The 25,755-nt window shown below is 38.4% G+C and overlaps 1 protein-coding gene and 2 pseudogenes across 6 annotated transcripts in view; all 3 read right to left on the minus strand.

Moving 5' to 3' along the window:
* HSPBAP1 (HSPB1 associated protein 1) overlaps positions 1-25,755 on the minus strand; it is a 60,365-nt gene that overhangs the window by 13,442 nt on the left and 21,168 nt on the right. For all 6 annotated transcript variants that reach the window (XM_029939441.1, XM_029939445.1, XM_029939444.1 and 3 more), the window contains exons 3-4: positions 18,614-18,795; positions 3,649-3,785 (exon numbers count right to left, since the gene is read on the minus strand). In XM_029939441.1, the coding sequence (XP_029795301.1) occupies positions 3,649-3,785; positions 18,614-18,795 (319 nt within the window). The remainder of the gene's footprint in view (positions 1-3,648; positions 3,786-18,613; positions 18,796-25,755) is intronic.
* Positions 451-980, minus strand: LOC115291810 (annotated as a pseudogene).
* On the minus strand, positions 19,379-19,470 carry LOC115293054 (annotated as a pseudogene).

The following is a 25,755-nucleotide window of genomic DNA, read 5'->3' on the forward strand; positions in this document are numbered from 1 at the left end:
TACAGGACCAGCAGTACAAAAAAATAGTGTACGAGTACCTGGATAATACACCCGTTTTGCGATAGTGCAACTTTTAAGTACATATTGTTGACTGTCCATAGTCCACGCAGAGTTACAACTCCACACTTCAACAACAACATGCTGACAATTCCTAAAGAAAACTACTTTAAAAAAAGGCATAACCCAGATGTTCCCTCATTTGACCAACTCCATCTAAGTTTAGATGTGCAGAAGGGCTTAGATGTATCCAGAGTAAGCCACATGCAACATGTTACTTGATCAATTTTCTAAAATAAGGTTGCAGGACAATGACAGTAAGATAAGGGAAGAAAACATGGAGGAGTAAGTCCTAATTACTATACATGCATATTTTTTGACAGCAGGGGGAAACCTTTTACAGATAAGTTACAAAGAAAAGGCAAATAAACAATTTTGTACAAGAAATTTAACACATTCTGTACAATGTCTTCACTTTGCTGTCATTTGTACAAACTCTTCGTAGTTTACTTGACCATCACCATCAATATCTGCTTCCCTGATCGTTTCATCACCTCTTCATCTGTTACCTTCTCTCCCAGGTTTGTCATCACATGACGAGGCTCTGCAGCACTAATATAGGCATTGCCATCCTTATCAAACACACAGAATGCTTCTCTAATTTCTTCTTCACTGTCTGTATCTTTCATTTTTCTTGCCATCATGGTCAAAAATTCCAGGAAGTCAATTGTGCCATTTCCATCAGCATCTACTTCATTAATCACGTCCTGTAACTCTGCTTCTGTGGGATTCTGCCCAAGAGACCTCATTACAGTTCCCAATTCCTTTGTTCTTATAGTTCCATTACCATCCTTGTCAAATAGTGAAAAAGCTTCTTTGAATTTTGCAATCTGCTCTTCAGTCAGTTGGTCAGCCATGCTGCAAGTGCTACCGGTCTCCGAGAAGCGACCACACAACCACAGGAAGAACTCCTAAGAGATCATCAGTCTAATTTCATTTTCAAAGTGGTGGAAGAAGAATCCAGTGCTCGCTCAGTGTCATTCACCAGACTAGTGGACAGTTAGTGGTGGACCCAGAACGAGGTCACAGATCTCTTGACCTCTTCAGGTCCCAGCTCCTCCCTCTGCCTCATGGCTGTATTCCCACAGGAATACCCATAATGGTAACTGTCCCATACAGTTTGCTTAGTTTGGCTTAAAATGTATACAGTCAACCCTTCAACAACATAGGTTTGAACTGCATAGGTCTACCTATGTGTACATGCTTTTTCTTTTTTTCTTTTATTTTTAAATAATCTCTGTACTCAACGTGGGACCTGAACTCACGACTTCGAGATTAAGAGTCACATGCTTTACCAACTGGCCAAACAGGTGCCCCAGATGATTTTCTAACAAATACGGTACAGTACTGTAAATATATGTTCTCTTCCTTATGATTTTCTTAACATTTTCTTTTCTTTAGCTTATTTTATTGTAAGAATAAGTATATATAGATAGGACAGACAAAATACATATTAATTGGGGGTGCCTGGGTGGCTCAGTTGGTTGAGCATCTGACTTCAGCTCAGGTCATGATCTCATGGTTCATGGGTTTGAGCCCCATATTGGGCTCTGTGCTGACAGCTAGCTCAGAGCCTGGAGCCTGCTTCAGATTCTGTGTCTCTTTCTCTCCCTGTTCACACTCTATCTCTCAAAAATAAATAAATGTTAAAAAAAACATCAAAATATGTGTTAATCAGCTGTTTACATTATTGGGAAGGCTTCTAGTCAACAGTGGTTTTTAGGGTCTCAAAAGTTATATGCAGATTTTCAACTGTGTGGGGGGAGGGCACCCCCACCCCCCACCCCACATTGTTCAAGAGTCAACTGCATATGCATCCTTCTCTTATCAATCAGAAAAAGTAGTCAATCACCATGTCATTCTCTGATCAAAAACTTCTCATTGTCCTGCACCTGAAAGATAATGAGAGGTATCTGCTTGGAAATCAACCTCAGGCTCCAACTTCCCTTTTCTGTCTGATGATCCCTTTGCTTCCAATGCACAAATAACACAGGATGACTCACAGGGTTCTCTATACAACCCATATTTTCCTAGGGCTCTGCTCATGCTGGTCCCTCTGCTCCTCCCACCCATGGCTTTTGAATATTCACCTATCCCTCAAAGTCCAACACAAATGGCAGCTCCTCTCTGAAATCATCAACTCCAGCAGGAACATTATCTCTTCTACTTTCTAGTTCCACAGCTCTTTGAAACCTTCCTCAAAGGCATCTTCATCCTGCCTTCTATCACAGAAGGCTTGCCTGAATGCCTATAAACTCACTCAGGGCAGAGTATCTTATTCATTCACCTCCATTCCTAATGTAACACATAGTACCTGCTCCATGAGTATTTACTGAATGGTTATTTTACCATTCCAGAGCTTTAAAAGACCAGAAAGTATGCTCTATCACAAAGTTAAAATAAAGCTATATTAATTTTATATCACAGAGAGAACCCAGGGGCTTTTTTTTTCTTGTCATGTTTTCCTAACTGATTTCTTTCCCAAATCAGAACACATGGAAAACTTACAATGATACATCCCTTATCAAGTTTAAGGCTCAGACTATTAACTCCATAAGGACAAGGACCATGCACACGATTCACTGTGGCATCCACAACACTTAATAATGCACCCAAAACGTTCTATGCCCTTTTAGAAAGACTTAATGAATCCAGAAGTGGACCATCTTATACCATATTATAGTTTTCAAAATGCTTTGCATGTAAAATCTATTCACACACTTATTTACTATTTCTTTTGGATCCACTCATAATCCTTTTCTTGTCTAAAGAGTTTGAGAACTTGGAAATATTGATTTCTGTTTTCCCCTCTGTACCATCCTGTAAATGTTCCAAAAGGCCAGGAAAGGAGACTGGAGCATCACTAATTCGGGAAAATAAGGAGGTACATACAACATTCTGAGTACACCCTCCAAAGGGCAGAAACACGTAAACTCTCAAGGAACTACTGGAACCAGGGACTATCAAAACTATTGCCTGACTTACCCTTGAATATCTCAAGGTCCATGGACACATGGACAACTTACCTAAAGTAATAAGATACTGCACTGTGTCTATATGTAGGCACAGACTAAAATTTAGACTCGAAAGGGGCCACAAATACCATCTCAGGCAGTAGAGTTCCCAAACCAGGCTCCCTGGCATCTCCTCAGGGGCCTGAGGGTGGGTAGGCGCAAAGCCTCTTTCTTTCACCAAAGAGCTCTGCTATTATTTATTTATTTAGGTTTGAAGAAAGGGTCTTCCTGCTTTTAAACAGAAGTCTGAAAACTACAAATGCAGATGCTAGGCAGCTGTCTAGCTGAAAGAGGAGTGGTATTCTGGAGCTCTAGGATCAGGTTTCTGAAGGTAATCCTGATCGTGGCTGAGAGACACACATGGAAGCCATCATTTGAATTGTTGCCCTTACTCAAAAAGGAGGAAACTGGACCAGAGGTTATGAGATCTGCCCCAGTCGGGAGGCAGGCTGAAGGGTGGAACTGCGACTAAACCTCGGGGTCTGCCAGCTGCCTGGTCCTCATTCCTCTTCCTGTGTGACACACGCGCGCACACACACACACATCACACTCCCTCAGGTGTGCACGTATGCATTACCTTCCTTGTACCTGGAATACTAAGTTGCAACCATAGGAGTCCTGATGACAGGGAGTATGGGCCCCCATAGAGCCAATCCACAAGGTGCTTTCCCGTCCATTTCTTCCAGGAAACCCGAAGTCAGACCATATCACATCCTGTTTTGAAAATAAAGTTACAGTCCATCAAGATCCAACCAAATCACTTATATGGTAGTGTTACATTTTCACTTGCACATCTGTTTTCTGGCACTTGGAATACTCTTTTATAGATGGAGGTTAGGTTTCCAGAGCAGTCCAAGGAATCTTTTAAACCAAAAACACACATGAATTACCTTACTAACAGTAGTTATTCAATAAATATTTACTAACTGTTCTAGAAGCTTGTAATGAATCACTGAAGTAAAACAAACATGCCCACACAAATGAAGTTTACATTTTAGAGGCTAGAGACAGAAAATAAATAATAGACATAATTATGCATATATCTAGGGGAAGAGTGCCTCACTCGGGCTGTAGGAACAATGATACAATGGATATAAAAACATTTTAAAAAGTCTCTCAACTAAGGTAGCCACAAAGCCATATTCTCTCTAAGCAGCGTAGATATTTCTAGGTGTAACTAGTGCATTAACTTTTTGAACTCTAATGACAACATGTTCCAATGGAGTTATTTAAAACTGTAAGTGCTGGAGCCTTATTTCGCACCTACTAAATCGGAGTCTCCAGGTAGGGACAGCCTATCTTTTGAAATACGTATCCATAGATAACTTTTCCTATGCTCCCCAAAGTCATGAACTCAAGTATAATAAACTTCAAAACAGAGACAGCACAATGCTCTGGACTTGGCTCTCCTTATGCCTGGTTCTGTGGACAAATCATGCCCTAGTCAGCTACTGACGCATAAATACTATCTGGTCCAGCAGTTCTCAAACCTGGCTCCCTGGCATCTCCTTAAGGAGCCAGAGAGTAGCAGCAAAGCTCCTTTCTTTCTTTGCTTTTCTTTTAAATTTATTTATTATTGGGGGGAAGGGCAGAGAGAAAAGGAGATATCCCATGCTGTCCGTGCAGAGCCTGATGTGGGGCTTGAACTCACAAACTATGAGATCATGACCTGAGCAAAAACCAAGAGATGACACTTAACCGACTGAGCCACCCAGGTGCCCCAACTTCTTACTTTCAACAAACTGCTATGCTCTTGAGTTTGAAAAAGAGGTGTTCCTGCTTTTAAATAAAAGTTGGGGGGTGCCTAGGTGGCTTAGTTGGTTAAATGTATAACTCTTGGTTTTGGCTCAGGATATGAGCCTGTGGTTTTGTGAATTCAAGCCCTGTGTCAGTCTCTGTGCTGGCAGCACAGAGCCAACTTGGGTTTCTCTATCGCCCTCTCTCTATGCCCTCCCCTCTACTCACGCTGTCTCTATCTCTGTCTTTTTAAAAATAAATAAATAAATAAATAAATATAAAAAACAAAAGTTGGAAAACGACAAACATAGTTTGACATAAGTGCAAATCCATTAAATTATAGGATATATAAACTAGAAAAGAGGAAGAACATTCTGAACCAGACCCAAAGGTTCCCGCCCCTCTTTTTTTAAGCTTATTTGAGAGAGAATGGGAGAGGGGCAGAGAGAAGGAGAGAGAGAGAGAATCCCAAACAGGCTCTGCACTGACAGTGCAGATGTGAGGCTCAAACTCACGAACTGGGAGATCTTGACCTGAGCCAAAGTCAGACACTCAATCCACCTAGCCACCTAGGCGGCCTCTGTTTTTTTTTTAAATCGTGAATTTTTCCTATTGGGTCTTAAAAAAACAAAACAAAACAAAACAAAAAACACTTCTGTGTGCAGAACGTGCTAAATGCTGACACTGCTTTTATCAGTACCTTCAATCTGCATTTTCAGTTTTTCGAAGCAAACCACTAACAGCTGCAGTCAAAGAGAAAGAGGATTTTGGAGAGACATTTAATGGTTTTGAGCAAGACTAAAAAAAAGCGTTTTCATTTTTGAGTAATGAAAATAGTGAACTATATGCATATAACCAATGTCTGTGACAGAAGGGGTGGTGTGCAGGGTAAGCGCTTTGTAAATGCATATGCACATGGCCCCCACCCAGCTGCTCCAGACAGTGACTAAAATCCAGTCCCTCTACACATGACCCATAAGCTCCACGCAGGGAGCTTACCTCTGTATTCCCAATGCCTAACATAATACCTGGATCAGGTAAGTGCTTAAAACATTCATGGGATGGAAAGAAGAAACTGTTAGCTTATTATGGGCAAATGGTTCCAGTTAAGGACATTTCCAAACACCTACCACATCCCTGGTATGACGCAGGGTGTTCAGGATACAACTAACACAACACAGAGCTACCCTTCAAATCTGACCATAGGAAACAGTCCTATAAATGAACTCTTTCAATAATGGGGCAGGGGCTCTGACAGAAGTGAGCAGAGGGAGAGCTACCATCACTGAAGAAGGGCTCTTGGTCCAAGCAGGGAACTTCAGAGAGGCTCCCAATTCACCTAGTCCTTGTTGAACAAGTCACCATACCTCAGCTTGGAATTTAACTAAAGGCAACTGAAACACATCAATATAGAAACAAAAAACAGAGCTTTGCCTTACCTAAGAAGAGGCTTAAGTGACTCTTAATCTTTTAAAACAATTTTTAAAAAACATTTATTCACTTTTGAGAGACAAAACGTGAGAGGGGGAGGGGCGGAGAGAAAAGAAGACAGAATCTGAAGCAGGCTCCAGGCTCCAAGCTGTCAGCACAGAACTCGACATGGGGCTCGAACCCAGAAACTGCAAGATCATTACCTGAGCCTAAGTTGGATGCCCAAATGACTGAACCACCCTGGTGCCCCAAGTGATTTTTAATCTTATAGAGACACCCTTTTATGAATCTAAGGAATGCCAACACCCCTCTCCTCAGAGACATACATACATATATACAGTTTCAGATAAACTTTGAAGGAGACAATGGACCAATGCCATGTGAGAAATTCTGTTCTAGAGCATTGCTTCACAAAGAATCACAGAAGGAAGATTTCCCTCTGGGGGATAGGGATTATGTGAGAAACTGGCAAGAGGGTTCCCTGACAGCAAGGTCAAAAAAACAAAACAAAAGGAAAAATTATTTTGGAATGATTAGATCAGGGTGACCTAAACTACCGAAAACTCAGCTACAAATTAGGTAGAAAAACCAAAGGGTGAAAAAAGGTAAAGATGTCAGAAAACAGACAGAACTTAGTAAACCTATTTTGTGTCCCCTGGCTCCTCCACAGGCTCTTCGGAGCTGAGGTTTGCTTGCCAGTTGTGTTCAGCTACTTATAGGTAGTCAAATGTCTGAAATGAAAGTCGGCCCAGAAGGAATCTACCCTGAGTCTTGCTAGAAAACAAGTGACCAGGTTAGGCTGCTATTCCAGTGAAACTAATCAAGGTGATTGGTGGGGTGATCCACCCTGAAGTCCAGTCCCACTCCACTTCAACAGTTGGAAAGTCTTTAGAAATCATCTGTATCCATAAAATTCTATTCTATACCATCCCTGAAAAGAGCCCAGATGGAATCACTTATTTCAGGCCATGTCACCAAACCAGGGCTTAATATTTAACCTAACTGCAGTTTCAATCTCCTCCAGAAATGTAGTTTTAGCTAATTGGTCAGGAATTTTCTGGTCAGCACCAGGGAGGTAATCTGTCACATGGACCATCTCCAACAGTGGAGGTAATCTGCGTGATAAACTCCAGGCCCTTCCCTCTAAGGAAAGGTGATCTCACCTGAACCAATCCTTTTTTTTTTTAACCTTTGCTAATAACTTCTTGCCCCACCTTCCGTCCTATAAAAACCTTTCGTTTGGTAGCTCTCCTCTACTTGCTAGATGTGATGCTGCCTGATTTGTTTAATAAAGCCAATCAAATCTTCAAATTGCCTCCAATGAATTTTTTTAACAACTGCTCACTACAGAATATCTGCTTTCTCAAAACTTACGGAAGGTCACAGATTTGCTTTTTATAGACAAGTTTATTTTCTTTTCTGCCAAATATTGCGATCTTTAAATTATCTGAAAAACTGTCATGCCTTCTTTTCTTTTTATACCTAAACTCAGGAGCGCTAACTTTTCCTTCCAGTTGCTATGTCTCAACTATCTTTACTGACAGCGCGCTCGCAGCCTGGCCCTCACCCCAGACACAGCCTACAGGAAACCCTGCGCGGGACTGCAGCATTCCTAACCTGAACACTGCACCATCTGTGTCCTGTCAGCGCTGTGTCTGTGTTGGGGGTTTTTGTTGTTGGCCTAAGCAACTGAATTACACCATGGCTACTCTCGGGCGTGCCTGTCTTTTTCTTCTGAACCATTGCCTAGCCATCTCTCTTCAGCCTTGATTTATTAATAGATTTTAGGAAAAAGCCCTAAACTGACTCTTGTTTAATTTCTGCCTGGTATTTCACAACATTTAAATCAACCTGTCTTCATGACTCCCAAAACTGACCTCCAGTCCTAACTTCTCTCCTATTTATGACTAGACCCATATTTTCACTTGCTAACAAGTTATCGCTACCTGGTTATTGAATCCTTAGAGGCCAGACCCCAACACAAATATTTTAGGTGTATCATCTCATTTAATCTTTATGAGATTGAAGTTAGTTATACTCATTTTTACATGTGGAAACTAAGGGGTATCACTGTTCTTTTGACAGTACTATTAGAAAACATGCAGACATTCTTGTCTGTCAAAACAAGAGAGAGGGGAGCTACTGCAGTCAGTGGATAGAGGTCAGGGATACAGCTCAACACAAGGAAAGGTTCTGTATCTTGTAAATTTTCATACTGCTGAAAAATCTGATTTTTGTTTCCTGAGACTAGGACTCCAACTCCATTTCACGTATCACCAAAGGATCTTTGGCATGGTTTTAATATGCTGAGTTTTCCAGAAACACAATCACTAAGTCAATATTTATTATCGCTATATTAGTCAAACTAAATAATTACTACTAAATCCTCCATAGAGGATTATAGTTTGTGTTTTCGCAGTTTTACTAGGAGTTGTTCACCATTTTGGAAAACTAGGCCACCAACAGCACTGAAACTCATGGTTTTGGGGTCAGCAATATATACACCAGTATCAGTCTGTGCCTGTGTTGTCACATCGTGGTGACTCTACATATGTATGTACAAATACACCTAAATGTAGCTTCATCTCAAAATGCTAAACATAAAATGTTGGAAAATAGTGGATGGAATTTTGTTTTAATTCTTCAAAATTGAACGTTTCCTTTGTAGGCAGGCACAAGCATCTGATTAGTTCATTATGACTTCTAGTACAGTCACCGTTGAAATAATTACACATTAAATCACATGTTTCTGTCTAAATTCCCCTGTATTTAAATAGCTGGGGCATTTTAATCATTTCAAAAAATCATCTGTGAAGGTAACTGTATCGCCTGCAAATGGCATTTCAGAATGGTGGAGGGGGTGCGGGTCCTGGCCTGAGACCCCTGCTACCCGTCTCCACAGCTTCCCCAGTATGGACCACACACCTCCCTGCCTCTCCTCCCGGGGTTCCCCCTGCTGGTCTTGTAGCTCTTCCACACCCAATTCTCTTAGAGGACTCAATGTAAATGTCACTTCTTCAAACCCTTACACAACTTAGTCATTCTTTTGGTCTCTCCTCAAAGAATGCTGACTCTTTGCCTCTGACCCATTCTTCTTACTGCAGCAAGAGCAATCTTTTTAAAATGTTAAGACCCGGCACTTGTTTGCTCTGCACTTAGAATTAGGTCCAAATGCCCTCATTTGCAGGCCTGTATGACCAGGCCCCTCTCACCTCTCTGACACCTTCTAAAGTTCTACAGCTTGTTGGCCAGGCTTCAGTAACAAGTGTCTTCTTTCTTTTTTCCCCAAAAGATAAATTTTTTCCATCTTCAAGAGTTTTGCATATGCTATTCACTCTTAGAAAGCTCCTGACCCTCCCTTCATAGAACATGAGCAGGGGAGGGGCAGAGAGAGAAGGAGACACAGAATCTGAAGCAGGCTCCAGGCTCTGAGCTGTCAGCACAGAGCCTGATGTAGGGCTCAAACCCACAAACTGTGAGATCATGTCCTGAGCCAAAGTCGGACGCTTAACCAACTGAGCCACTTAGATGCCCCGTAGCTTCTCACCTTAAATATCACCTCCTTGGAGAAAGCTTCCCAATTACCCAATGTAAAGTAAGCCCCTCTCCTGTTGCTCTTGATTTGGGCCCATTTTTGTTTACTTCATAACACTTAGGACAACTCGCCATTACCGGTTAGACTCGTCTGTCTTCTCCACCAGAATATGAAATCCCTGAAAAAAGGGGACCAGGGCTGTAGAATGAATATATAACCACTCACATTTTCAATTATTTTCTATCTTTCACCACTTATTTACCTCACTAGCTCCAGCAACTGATAGAGTCTACAGCACATAGCAGAGTTTAAATCTAGTTTTTGCATTTATCTATCCTCAGCTTTGGCACTTTTGTTTTTTACTAGCTGGAACACTTAATATTCTATTTTTCTCTGGAGTTTTTTTCTTGGGCAAATATAGATCTAGTGGGTATGGTTCTAGTATTCCTTGGTCATGCCAGGCCAATGCCTAAATCTAAGCAATTCTAACACACAGCAACTGACTACAGTCAGTTGGGACAGCCTCATATAAAACGTAGCAAACTCCCTCACGGTCTGCAGTATCAGAAGAGGAACATCACGCATCACAGTGTGCATTGGGTTGGCCTTGGTTTCTGTAGTAAATGGAATGTGGTATCCATTCAAAATGATGGCATACTGGTTTTAGAGGTGGTCTACTTAATTACATATCTGATTTGACATCTTCATCCTGTCTTCTAGTATAGCCACTGAGCATTAAGATACCAAATATATGTTGTTTTGTTATAAATTACTTCCTATAAAATTCTCCTTTATGTCATAGGTTAGGCCCTTTAAAATTTTTTTAAAAATTACATGCGAACTGTCTCTATCTCTCTCAAAAATGAATAAACATTTAAAAAAAGGAAGGGCAGGGTGGCTCAGTCAGTTAGGTGTTGAACTTCAACTCAGGTCATGATCTCATGGTTTGTGAGTTCAAGTCTCGTGTCAGACTCTAGGCTGACAGCTCAGAGCCTGGAGTCTGCTTCAGATTCTGTGTCTCCCTCTCTATCTGCCCTTCCCCTACTCTCACTCTTGACTGTCTTGCTCAAAAATTAATAAATGTAAAAAAATAAATGAAAATCACATGTATAGATAATGATATCATTTACAAATTGTATTTCAAGATCATAAAGGGAATACAAGAGCTGAGAGAGTTGGAAATCAGGGCCACACATCTAGAATCAACAAACACAACTGATAACATGGGATATGCTAATCAAAGAGGGAGACTCAAAAGAAGTGAGACATAAACATCTCTGTTATTGTACTGAGAACTTTGCAATCTAGTTGGAGACACAAACCTGAAACAATATAAATAAAATAAATAAATTACTCCCACCCCCATCAAAAGCCACAGGCAGTTTCTATCACTATCATATGATGGTACAATAACTTAAGAGGTCAAAAATAGTTGAAATTTGGGGTGCCTGGGTGCCTCAGTAGGTTAAGCATCTGACTCTTAATTTTGGCTTAGGTCATGATCTCACAGTTAATGAGTTCAAGTCCCATGTTGGGCTCTACACTGACAGCACAGAGCCTGCTTGGGATTCCCTCTCTCTCTGCCCCTACCCTGCTCATGCTTTCTCTCTCTCTCAAAATAAATAAATAAACTTTGATAAAAAAATTAAGTCCCAAGGGAGCCAAGTCCTTTATTTTATTCAAGTTGACATCTTTAATGCCTACTACAGTGAGTCCAATAAGTGCTCAAAAATTGTTGGAGTTACTGATCTAGGTAACTGGATCTTTTTTTTTTTTTAGTGTTTATTTCTGAGAGAGAGAGTGCAAGTTGGGGGGCAGAGGAAGAGGGAGACAGAGTATCTGAAGCAGGCTCCATGCTGACAGCAGAAAGCCTGATACGAGGCTCAAACCTACAAACTGAGATATCATGGCCTAAGCTGAAGTTGGATGCTTAACCAACTGAGCCACCCAGGCGGCCCAGTAACTAGATCTATTTTTATGCTGAACCTTCGTAATCCCTAAACCTGTTTCAATTAACAAGTTAGATAATTATTCCAGAGTCAGACACCATTCTACAAGTAACCAAATCTTCTGTAATTTTAGTTTTAACCAAAGAACTGAAGAAAATTCATAAGATGCTTATAATATAGAATATGGGTTTATAAGCCTACTATGTAAACCGATCATCAAAAGGTAATCCATTCTTAAATTATTTTGCTCTAAAAGACGGTATGTTTTGAGTTGGGGTGTTCTCAAAGCCCAGACTCAGTACAAGCTAGCTGGTGTAAGGTCCAGGCTCTGAGACACCCCTCAACTATTTGTTCTTATTCCTATACCATGCTGTTCAGGTGGCTTACGGCCATGGTTGATTTGAGTCCATCTGTCACATAAAAAGTTGTCTCATTCTATTAATTCTCTGTGCCTAGATAAAAAAATATAGAAAGGCTGATTACACATAATGAGTTTTATGTCTGAAAAGAAGAAAGAAGTCCAATACTGGTCAAAACAACAAAAATAAAACTAAAACAACCTAATTAACTATAATTACTATATAAAACTTACAAAGGATAAATCAATTTAAAATTTAAACAGCCCCTTAAAAGGACATTATAAATTGGAAAGAAATGAAGGCTCTTTTTTCCTTAGGAAAATTACCTCAGGTAACAAAAAGAAAAAAGGTAGTTAACTCTACCCACAGATAGGCCTGGAGAAATTCTTACACTTCAGTTTGTCTCATCAGAAAGCATCACTGGCCATCAAACCCCTTTAATGATTACTAAACCACCTGGAAAATTTCAACCTACTATAACTATGTTACAAAGTCCAGGACAGGTTGGAACTAATTTTCCCTGTACTGCACTTTGAGATTCTGCTGTCCTGGGGACTTAACATAGCTCCTGAGTCTTAGCAGCCAATCTGAATCACAACATAAAATGGAATCTACCTGGGAAATCTTCTTGGGGAAAAATCATTTTGCTATATATTTTTTTGTTTTTAGAGAAAAAGAGAGAGAAAGAGAGCACAAGCAGAGGAGAGAGGCAGCGGGAGAGAGAGAGAGAGAGAGAAAGAATATTTTAAGTAGGCTCCACACTCAGCACAGAGCCCAATGTGGGGCTTGATCCCATTACCCTGGGATCTCAACCTGAGCTGAAATCAAGAGTGGGCCACTTGGGGTGGCTGGGTGGTTCAGTCAGTTAAGTATCCAACTTCAGCTCAAGTCATGATCTTGAGGTTCGTAGGTTTGAGCCCTATGTCAGGCTCTGTGCTGACAGCTCAGAGCCTCGAGTTTGCTTTGGATCCCATATGTCCCCCTCTCTCTGCCCCTCCCCCACTCATGTTCTGTCTCTTAAAAATAAATAAAATGTTAAAAAAAAAATAGGAATGGGCCACTCAACTGAGCCACCCAGGCACACTATATGTTGATTCTTACTAGCTTCAATTATGATGATACTTACTGATAATTATAAAAGGTAACACCTGCCATTTTTACTTAGTAAGTCAGAGATAAAGAAATTTTATGTGGTAATGTCACAAATTCCCTATCTTTCTTGGGAAGTAGAGAACACAATATTCCAAATAAAGTTTTACTTAGATTAGTCAATGACATGATGTATAACTAAAAAATAATGGGATTAATTTCATTTGCCATACATGAAAGTCACTTAAGGGTCAAAATCATAATTGTTGGCCACTCTAAGGCCAAAGGACATTTCCCAATCATATCAGGATATTTACCAGTAATTTATCAGTATATATATATTTATCAGTGGATAATTTTAATTTGTGAAAAAAAGGGGTAATAGAAACTTTAGAGTAAAAACTTATAAAACTAGAAGGCTGAAGAGAGCTAGAATTCCTTACCAAGATTGACAAATGTTACAACTGATTAGAAGCCACAGAAAATTTGACAAAGATGAAACTAGGGGTGTAAGTTAAAACATTCCTTGAAATATGCTAAAACCAAAGAACAATCAAAACAAGAAATGGTTAGAGTAGGAAAAGAAACAGTCTTCTGTAATCATTCAAATACCTATCATATATTCAGCACTACATTAGCACTTCAGGGGAATAAAAAGTTATGGAACATAGTCCCTGTTCCAAAAGAGCTTATACTGTTAGAGGAGCAAGACACAAACACTCTATGCCATTTAAATAACAATCCAAATAAAACATACAGGAATGAAGACAGCAAGGGATGAATGGCTGTGGGTACAGTTGTTGAGAAGGCTTGACAGCCAAGACTGAATGTGAGCTGGGCCCTAAAAAGTAGAAATGTAATAGGCAGAAACTCAGAAGAGAATAAGCAGAGGTTAGAACATGACAGAGAACACGGTAGTCCAGCACTCAGTGAGGAGACAACAGGGACATATGCCTAGGAGAGAGATCATGTCAGTCATACTGGGGAGTCTTAAATGCTATCCTTATATAATTTTAAGTCATCAAATGTTTGTGAACATGATTAATATATTTCTGTATTTAATCTGGAGTGACTTGGAATGTATTTTCAGGAGAAACTGTTTTAGAATGGATTATAGGAGAAGTCAGAAGTGGAGGAATAAAAGAGTAATATCAGAAGTGATATTATAAATCAGAAGTTCTCAAGGTGTCCACATACCGCTTGGAAGTCACTGAGACTATTTCAAAGGATTTGTGAGGTTGAAATTATGCTCATAATACTATTAAGACGTTATTTGCTTATTTCAGTGTGTTGACATTTGCATTGATGTCACAAAAAACAATCGTGAATAAAACTGCTGGTGTCAAGACAGTGGAACCAAACTGTACTACCAGCTCTGTATTTTTTGTTTTTAAAACAACTTTATTGAGGTATAACTGATGCACAATAAACAGCATATATTCCAAGTGTACAATTTGAGGAATTTTTACACTTATGTACATATTGAGAAACCTTGGCTACAATCAAGATGACAAATATTTTAACAAGTTTCCCAGTGACCCTTAATAACCCATCTACCTCTACTTCCTTGTTCTTGATCCTTTTTGGTCACTATAAATCTGTTTGCAAGTTCTACAATTTTATATAAATGGAATCATATACTAAGTATTCCTTTTTCATGCAAACAATATCCAAAGGCAAAATAAACAAAGTAGACTTCAGGAGAAAGAGGATCATTTCATCATAATAAAAGATTAATCCGTTAATGAGGACATAGTAATCCTAAATTTATATGAACCTAATAACAGTTTCAGAATACATGAAGAAACTGACCAAACTGAACTGAAATAGAAACATATATACAGTTATAGTTGGGAATTTCCATGCCTCTCTCTATATAATGGGCAGAACAAGTATATAAAAAATCAGTGAGCATATAGGAAACTTAAAACAATCAATGTGATATGTGATATTTATAAAACATAATAGTAGCAGAATATACATTATTTACAAGTGCACTTGGAACATTAGTCAAGAATGACTATACTGTATTGTAAAGGATGGAAAATAATTGCATATGTTAAAAAAATATGAAACTTTATAAAGTAAAAAAAAAAAATAAAAATAAAAAAAATTAAAAAAAATAAAATAAAAATAAAAAAAAAAAAAGAATGACTATATTATGGGCAGTAAACAATAAATTTCAAAGGACTAAACTCATACAAAATATGTTCTCTGACCACAACGGATTTAAATTTAAATGGATTTAAATAGAAATCAACAACGGAGAGATAATCCTCAAATATTTGGAAACTAAACATTATACTTCTAAATAATCCATAAGTCAAACAATACATCACAAGGGAAATTAGAAAATATTTGAGCAGAATGAAAATGATTTCTGGAAACTGGTATCATGAAACAAATAAGCTTGAGAGCTTTATTTTCAGTTTATGTATTTATTTTGAGAGAGAGTGTGCACACATATGCAAGGGAGAGGCAGAGAGAGATGGAGAGAGAGAAAGAGAATCCCAAGCAGGCTTCATGCTGTCAGCACCCAGCCTGACACAGGGGTGCACAATTCCATGAACCATGAGATCATGACCCGAGCCAAAATCAAGAATTGGATGCTCCACCAACTAAGCCATCCAGGCGCCCCAATGCCACTTTTCTTGTAACATTTAAAAATTATTGAATATAGTTATTTTCCTTTTTTTAAAGTTTATTTATTTTGAGAGAGAGAGAAGGAAGCAACAGAAAGAGAGAGGGAGAGAGAGAATACCAAGTAGGCTCCCTGCTGTCAGCACAGAGCCCAACGTGGGGCTCAATCCCATGAACCATGAGAACATGACGGGAGCAGAGATTAAGAGTCAGATCTCCTAACTGACTAAGCCACCCACATGTTATTATGTTCATATATAATGATTTTATTTTAAATGAATTATAAAGATTTTTTTAAATTTACCCATTAACATTTTTTTTAATGTTTATTTCTTTTTGAGAGAGAAAGAGACAGAGCCAAGTAGAGGAGGAGCAGAGAGAGAGAGAGAGGCAGAATCTGAAGCAGGCTCCAGGCTCTGAACTATCAGCACAGAGCCCAATGCGGGGATCGAACCCACAAGCTGTGAGATCATGACCTGAGCCAGAGTTGGGTGCTTAACTGACTGAGCCACCCAGGAGCCCCTAAATTTACCCATTTTAATGTTTAGCTACCCACCATTTTATGACAGATGGAAGAAAGCTTGAAACAGTAAGTTATAAGGCTTGGTGACTGAATGAATAGGAGTGGTAAAAGGGAAACAACTTAGGTACCTGGGCTGTAAGAAGACTTGGAGCTCAGAAATCTCTGAGATAAAAAATGAAATAATCATAAACCACTTGGTTGTTCATAGCAGATTTGCCTATTTTAATCCAGAGAATTAATCACCATAATGTGAACTGACAGAAAACTCACTCAACCAAAAACATCAGGTTTTATATTCTAAGGGCTCAATTAGAATTCCGGCACACTACCAAAAGGCCTTTTATATCCACACTTAATGGACAAGACACATGTTTGCCCAGTGCTGTCATGCCTGGACTGAGGCAGAACAATTGATGGGGTCAGATCAGAGATTCACGCAAGACAGACTCAGACTCATCTACGGGGTCCCTAAAGAACTAAATGTATTCAGACCCTGTGTATGCATACACAGCAGCACTTAGAGCTTGGAGGACTAACTGCTTGGGTTACTCTTTTCTTAGCCGTAGAATTTCAGAAAAGGTTGAATTTTTGTGCCTCTTTTTTCTTAAAACAGGGAAAATTATTATATCATAAGGTTACTGTGATGATTACAAATGTAAAGCACTTAGAAAAGCACCAAGTACAAGAAGTACTTAATAAATACTGCCATTATACAATGTTTTACCTGAAATATGGAGCAAAAAGTAGTAGTCTAATCTACAGGGTGGGTGACAGTACAAGAAACATAATAAAAGACTCTAAAAGTTAACTACGATATGTCAGAGTTCCAGGGTTAAAGATCCATAAAGTGATCACAGATAATATTACAAGAAAAAAATTACCTCAAAATTATCATTTAAAAATGAGTAAATAGTAGCCTTGGTACAGACTTTGGATTCAGAAAGCATCTACAGAATGTTTTCAAAGTTGATGCATTTCTTTCATAGTAATAAGAATAAAAATACATCCTCAACTAACAATTATGAGACAAGTGATACATTTTCCAAATTTAAGTAAGCATTAAAAAAATTTTAAAGCTACAGAGTAGCTTTAAATATCTAAACCTCAGCATCTATACCTTGACTCCAAGTGAAAGAAACATATAGGCTGAAGGAAAAACTAATAGGTGATGGGGACAAGGAGGGTGCTTGTCATGATGAGCACCGGGTGATGTATGGCAGTGCTGAATCACTACATTGTACACCTGAAACAAATATTACACTGTATATCAACTATACTTGAATTTAAATTAAAAAACAAAAGAAAGAAAAGAAAAACAGAAGTGTCTAAGGACTATCAGCCTATTTGAGAGGAAAGTCCTAAAGGTGATGGTCAGGAAGAGAGGAGTCCAGGGAGCCATTGGGGGAAGGGGGACATGATGGCCTGCAGTGATGGTGAAATACCTCTCTGGACATAGAATTAGGGGCAGGATAAAGGACTTTGGAGCCCTGACCTGACTGTGGGCAAGGCAGAGTCATCCAAACAGCTTCCTGGAACCACTCCCAATCCTGCCTCATGCCTAAGACACATACACAAACCAGAACACAGAATTTGCGAAATCACCCCACAAAGTAAGCTAGCAGCTGGAGGTAGAAATCATTTAAAGGGATGTGGTAGTCTGCAAACTCTGCTGTCAGCTATGTCAACACCTGACAAAGAATTTCAACATTCTTACTTCTGCAAGCACCGCCATGCTTCTGCAGGACTTCTGCACTCAAATAGCAGGAGCACAGCACTCTGCCTTAGGCCATAAACCTGTGCTGACCGCAGTGGAGGGGGCGCGGGGGCTGCCCCATTCTGAGGGCAGGCCGGAAGGCCACATCGGCAGCCTGGAATGCTTCCAGGATTTTGACAACGCTTCTTCGTGTAACAATCAGTGCCGAACTTCTATCCGCCTCAATAACAGAATAAAAATGTCTATGTAGGTCAGGAGGAAATGAAGTTCTATACACATCCTATGCTTCTGTGTACGCCAAACCAGCTCGGCATTGTTCAAAGGCCAATGAGAGGGTGCGTGAGAAGGCCGGTGAGTAGGAAAATTGTGACAAGGCTGCTCGTCTGTGGGAGCCAAATATTACACTTCTGAGCAACTCTCAGCCTGAGTGGATAAAACGCTGAAGACTCACCGTGATTACTTTTGAGAGAGAAAGTGAAGGAAAAAGGTACCAGAGAGATTCTAATTTGTGATCTTTTCACAAGAATAAATTATTGCTGTGATTGAAAGGAATATATTGACTTACCTCGAAAATATCTGTCTTGTCATCAAATAGGCTGACAAAATATTTATAGTCCGCATAAGCCCAGAATTCGGAATGATCATAATCTCTAAAAGGTCCAGAAAGAGGAGACTGGTCATGGTTCCAGGTCAGAAACTCTTCAAGCGTAGCTTCTACATAACCACATGTAGTTTCAAACTGAGGAACTGCAATGTAAGAGAGCCCCACTTTAAATGTATTCTGAACACTGTTTCTAAATATTGTTATTCTTTAAAATGAAAACAGTTTCAATTAAAAAAATGTTAACTAGCATTTAGCATTAGTTAAAAATTAATTTTGTGCTTGCGATATAATTAGAACCATTTACAACATTCACAAGATCATGGTTTAACATAAAGGAGAAAAATAAGATTTTAACCTTAAGATTAAAGACTACACTTAGTATAGCCGGTTTGGTAATCCAGTGATATACTTTAGATTATAAATTTTCCAAGACCTTTTCAGGGGCCTGTGAGGTCTAAGCTATTTTCACAAAAATACTCTGACATTTTTCATTCTTGTTCTCTCACAACTGTATGGTAGTTTTCTAGAAGGTTAGTTCACCTTAGTTGATGTCACTAGAGAGACAGCTAGGGAATATATGTTTATGTTCTTGTATTTTTAAAATGTCTCAGTTTTAATTTATAATATGGTAAGTATCACTAGATATAATACACATTGACAAAGGCTTGTTGGGGAAGTCCATTTTTTTTTAAAGTTACAGCATTTATTATTTTTCAAAATATTACAAAAGATATGGAATGCTTCATGAAGTTGCATGTCATCCTTGCGCAGGAACCATGCCAATCTTCTCTGCATTAGAGAACTCAGCAAAGGAAGTTGGCAAAGGGATCCTGAGGCCAAAAGGTTTGAGAACCAGTTCTTCAGTTTAAAAAGGAAAAAAAGAAAATAACAAAGAACAGTCTTTTGAAAAATTTCTGACTTTATACTGCACATATATCACACATAGCTCCTCAGAATTATTAAGTGGCCAATAGCAAACTCAATGTCTTTTCATTTATTCATTAACTCATATATTTCAGAATCACTTATTAAGTTCCTAATTTGTAATTAGCACTGTGCTCAAGCTTGTGGGAACATAAAAGGGATAGGTAATACTCTTGAGTTTATAATATATTTAGACAAAGATAAAGCTCTAACCAGAATAAGAGGAAATTTGGGGCATGACATAATTAAATGCAAATTTTATGCCATAGACACAGGAAAAGGCAAAGATCCAGAAAAGACGGTTGAGAAAAGCTTAGAGAGAAATCTATTGTCTGTCCATTTACGCATGTGACTCATTTACATAAGAACTCTTCTTCTAAATTGTTCAAATTAACATAACATTTTTCATGAAAAAAATTCATGAATTTTTTTGTAACAAGCAGAATATTTTTTTTAAGTTTTATTTATTATTTATTTTGAGAGAGAGAGAGTGCAAGTGAGCATGAGCAAGTGGGTGGCAGAGAAAGAGGGACAGAGGGAATCTCAGCAGGCTCCATGCTGTCGGTATAGAGCCCCATGCGGGGCTTGAACCTACAAACTAGGAGATCATGACCTCAGCCAAAATCAAGAGTCAGATGCTTAACGAACTGAGCCACCCAGGTGCCCTAATAAGCAGTATATTTTAAATGCACATTGGGAAATTAATATCCAAGAAACCTGATCATGATCAGGATGAAATCCTTTCAAGAGATATAGATCTACTGTGTGTAAATCAGTTAGCACAATGTCTGAAACATAGTAGATTCTCAGTAACAGTTAGGCACTAATTCTGATTCTTATATTTAGTTGGGGCCCTTCAAAAATTAGCCAAATTAGAAAAGGGGGAGAAGGGCATTCAAACTCTTCTTTTAACACCTTTAACTTTTTCCTCCATTTCTGCCTGAACCACTCAGGATTATCTTGACCATCTTTCTCTCCGCCACCTTTCCTCTTCCTATAACCTCAGAATGACAGAGAATAGAAGGAGGGTGCGTGTCAAGGAGTCATCATAATTCTACTTTATCAATTTGTCACTTGACTTGAAGAAGTAGGAAAACTTTACAAAAGTACATTTATCTAAAAGATTAAAATCTGCATATTTAAGAACCTTTAAAATTTAACAAGTTTTGAACAGTGCCTGCCACCCAGTTACTCATCAGTGTGTGTGTGTGTGTATGTGTGTGTATGTGTGTATACACACTCTTAATATTATCAACATCATTATTAAGAATTTACCCCAGGGGAGCCTGGCTCAGTCGGTTAAGCGTCTGACTTTGGCTCAGGTCATGATCTCACAGTTCGTGGGTTCAAGCTCCACATCATCAAACCCTCTCCCTCCCTCTTTCTGTGTCCCTCCCCAGTTGTCTCTCCCTCAGAAAATAAACATTAAAAAAATAGAAGATATTTGCAAATGACATATCAGATAAAGGGTTAGTATCCAAAGTCTACAAAGAACTTGTCAAACTCAACATCCAAAAAAATGAGTAATCCAGTGAAGAAATGGGCAAAAGACATGAATATACACTTCTCCAAAGAAGACATCCAGATGGTCAACAGACACATGAAAAAATGCTCAACATCATTCATTATCAGGGAAATACAAATTAAAATCACAATGAGATACCAACTCACACCAGTCAGAATGGCTAAAATTAACAACTCAGGCAACAACAGATGTTGGCGAGGATGCAGAGAAAGAGGATCTCTTTTGTACTACTGGTGGAAATGCAAACTGGTGCAGCCACTCTGGAAGACAGTATGGAGGTTCCTCAAAAAGTTGAAAATACCCTAAAGCCCAGCAACTGCACTACTAGGTATTTATCCAAGGGATACAGGTGTGCTGTTTCAAAGAGGCACATGTACCCTAATGTTTATAGCAGCACTATTGACGATAGCCAAAGTATGGAAGAGCCCAAATGTCCATCGACCTATGAATAGATAAAGAAGATATGGTATATATACAATGGAGTATTACTTGACAATCAGAAAGAATGAAATCTTGCCATTTGCAACTATGTGGATGGAACTATAGGGTATTACGCTAAGTGAAATTAGTCAGTCAGAGAAAGACAAATATCATATGACTTCAGTCATATGAGGACTTTAAGATACAAAACAGATGAACATAATCGAAGGGAAGCAAAAATAACACAAAAACAGGAAGGGGAACAAAATATTAGAGACTCTTAAACACAGAGAACAAACAGGGTTGCTGAAGGGGTTGTGGGAGGGGAGATGGGCTAACTGAGTAAGGGGCATTAAGAAGGACACTTGTTGGGATGAGCACTTGGCGTTATATGTAGGGGATGAATCACTGTATTCTACTCATGAAATCATTATTGCACTATATGCTAACTAACTTGGATGTAAATTTAAAAAATTAAAAATAAATAAATAAAACATTAAAAAATTGTCCAACTTAAAAAAAAGAATTTCCCCCAACAACATACGAATATACAGAGTTTTTTTTTTAACAAACAAAAACGCATATGGCAAGAAAGCTGCATGGTGCTGGGAAATAGGAGTCATTTTATAATCATTTCAGTAAGCTCAAATGGAAGCCTAAAGACATTACACTCTTATGAATTTTCACTTCATAAAATTTAATCTGATGGAACTCAATACTACAGCCATTACTTGAGACATCTGCCCCCAGGGGTACAGAGTAAAACTTCAGAGTTAAGACCAGTTTTCACAGGCATGTCTGCACTGCAGCCTTATCAGGGGACTTTGTTCTGTCACAGCGAGTTCTGTACTTTAAACAATGAAAACCTAAATGTGAAAAAAATTACATGTGAGAACTGTTACTATCAGGAGAAAATTACTATGAATGGAATGAATGGACATGAGAGAATTTTTCATTTACATAATGATTTCAGAATAGAATTCTTGTGATTTTTTCCTTCCAGGAAGCAGCAGCACCAAAGGTACTGTTTTCATTCTGTTATGACAATTTCTTTATGGGCAGTACAGCTGTTTTTCTTAGCTTATTTTTTTGCAATTCAATTATTCCTTTCCAACTTTATTATTAGTGTTCTTTCACTGCATGTTAAAGTGGCCTAGGCAGCTGCAATTTTCATCCCATTTAACTGTCAAAGCGTTAGGTAAGAAGCAGCTCTACTGAGCTTAGGATTTGGAAGTAGTGTCTAAGTTGAGTTTGCTTTTAACTCTCATAAAACGGAGTCCTAAAATATTTTTTGCAGAGTAGGGAAACAAGTATTTCTCCATTTTGTTAGACTTCATCATTTTACAAACAAAAAACACTGCATGGAATGCAGGTACCAAGTAGGACTTTCGATCATCATTGCATCCTAACCTGTTTAGGGTTCTTTCTACAGCTGTTTTGCCAAATTATTGCCAGGTAAGGTACAGTATTGCCACTGAGCATGTATGTTGGCAAATGAATTGGAACCAGAATGGTTTCAAAGACCTATGAGACATCATTATCTGCTCCCTAAAATAAACTAAGATATACATATACTTCCAAGTATAATAATACTATTCCTTCCAGCATTCTAGAAAAACTCAAACCAAGACGTAAAACAAAAATAAATATATTCGACAAACCACAAGAGGCTCTTAATGACAGAGATCAAACCATGGGTTGATGGAGGGAGGTGGGTGGGAGACGGGCTAGATGGGTGAGGGGTACTAAGGAGGGCACTTGTGATGACCACTGGGTGTCATATGAAAGTGATGAATCACTGAAGTTTACTCCTGAAACCAACATTGCACTGTGTGTTAACTAAAATTTAAATTAAAAAAGAAAAGTTTCCCTTAATAAATAAATAAATGCCATACCTGCAACTAAAAGGGAAATATATATATATATATATTCAATAGGAAGGAAATAAAGTTATCATTGCTTGTAAGTACAGATGCCTGTCTTCCTAGAAAATCCACAAGAAAAAACTAAAAAACTACATACACTAATGTAGTTTTGGCTGTGTAAAAAATAAACATACAAAAATAAATGGCTATTTTAAATCTATCAGTCACAACTAGTTAGAGATATACAATAGGTAAAAATTTCCTTCATGACAGCTATAAAAAGTTTATATTTATAATATTTTAAGAAATTTATAGATGTATATGAAAACCCCAAATCTTTGTACTGAGAGATGAAATAAACTTGATAGGTGAAAGTAACATGTTTTTGTGTAGGAAGATATGGTATTCTCACAAGGTAGATTTTTTCTGAATTAACTTATAGCACTTAGTGAATTTTCATTTAAAATCCCAACAGGATCTTTTTAATGTGAGTCCATTATTAACTCTAAAAATCATTTATAGGAATAAAATTCAATAACATGTAAGAAAATACTGAGAAATGGGAGTAGTTAGGGAGAATGAGGTGTTCTTTCAAAAATTACAATATATGTCAGTTGCTAAAATAGCATTTAAAAAATGTTTTACTGTCTTAAAAACTTATAGCTCAATATATGGTCCAAAAGCAAATGCTGGAATTTATAAGAATACAGTAATATAATAAAGATGATTTCAAAGTAAGTAGGGGGAAAAAGGATTATTCAGTAAATGGTACTCAAAAGTTCCTGTTATTTCTCACTTAACTAAAAAAGTCAGTAAACATCGTATGTCAAAATAAATATCGAAAGGGTAAAGAGTAAAATGTAAAAAGAAAATCAAAATATCAGGATATTAGGAAAAAAGAAAATATTAGAATATATCTATTTTCAAGATATAGAAGGAATTCCTAAGTAAATAAAACAAGAATAAAATGTTAATGAGATATTAATTGATTTGACTACATAAAAATATCAAATTTTTTTAAAAGAGAAATCTCAGTTTGGGCAAAGACTGGCAAAACAGATACTCTCGCATGCTCTGAAAGGACAGTAAATGAGAACCACCTTTCTGCAGAGAACTTTGCCGTAAGTACCAAAGGCCTTGCATTCTTTTACTCCACAAATCTGAGTGTCCATTTGGTGCCCGGCCAATGGTGATCCCTCACCCTGGTATTTACAACGGTGGCCTTCTTCAGGGGAAGAAAAACTTTAAACAGTTAATCACACAACTAAGCACATGATTCTAACTGATCTAAGTACTACTGGGAAACACGAGGTGCTCTGAGATCACTGAGTAGCTGCACCTCATTTGGAAGGCAGAAGCAATGTGGTCAGGAAAGACTTCCATGAGAAACTGAAAATTGAGCTAAGATCTGAAGGAAGAAGAGGAGTTAACCCAGTAAAGCTGCAATAAGGGAAAATGGGAAGGGAGGAAACAATAGCTAGACTCCATATGCAGAGGCCCTGAAGAAAGGTGAAGCAAATCTCTGGAAATACAAAAACTAAAAAAAAAAAAAAAAAAAAAATGTTGGCTTGAGCTCAGGGAGAGGGATTAAGCTGATGAAGCAAACAGATTTCTACACCACAACAAAAATTTTAGCCTGTAGCCTAAGGGATATGGGAAACCATTTAAAGAGTTTTAAGCAGAGAAATAGGATGAGATTTATTTTCTTAAAAACCGGCTCTGGCTTCAGTATGAAGAAAGGACTGGGTGGGAAGGGTAGGGGGTTCAGAGGGACTGTGGGTGAGCCTAATGCAGCTATGGAAGTGAGACAGAGCAGGGTAAGCCTGACTAGAGAATGGCTACAGGGAACGTGAGAAGCAGGTGGATGCTGCATATTTAGGGTTAAGTCACAGAGTCACCAGATGCCACTTAGAGAGGCAATCAGGTGACTCAGGGGTTTCTGGTGTAAGAAATTTCACGCATAGCGCTGCTACTGGTGGTAACATTCACACCCTTCGACCCAGTCACTCATCTTCCAGGAATCTATCCTAGAGAAATCATCAGAAACTTGAACAAGATTTATTTTTAAAGATGCTCACTACAGTCTTAAGACTGAGACTACCATATGACGAAATATTAGGTAGCCATATTTTTCATTTTTAAAAATTTATTTATTTTTTAATTTACATCCAAGTTAGTTAGCATATAGTGCAACAATGATTTCAGGAACAAATTCCTTAATGCCCCTTACCAATTTAGCCCATTCCCCCTCCCACAACCCCTCCAGCAACCCTCAGTTTGTTCTCTGTATTTGAGAGTCTCATGTTTTCCTCTCCCTGTTTTATTATTTTTGCTTCCCTTCCACTATGTTCATCAGTTTTGTATCTTAA

The sequence above is a fragment of the Suricata suricatta genome, chromosome 5 (genome assembly GCF_006229205.1).
Source record: "Suricata suricatta isolate VVHF042 chromosome 5, meerkat_22Aug2017_6uvM2_HiC, whole genome shotgun sequence".
NCBI classification, from domain to species: domain Eukaryota; kingdom Metazoa; phylum Chordata; class Mammalia; order Carnivora; family Herpestidae; genus Suricata; species Suricata suricatta.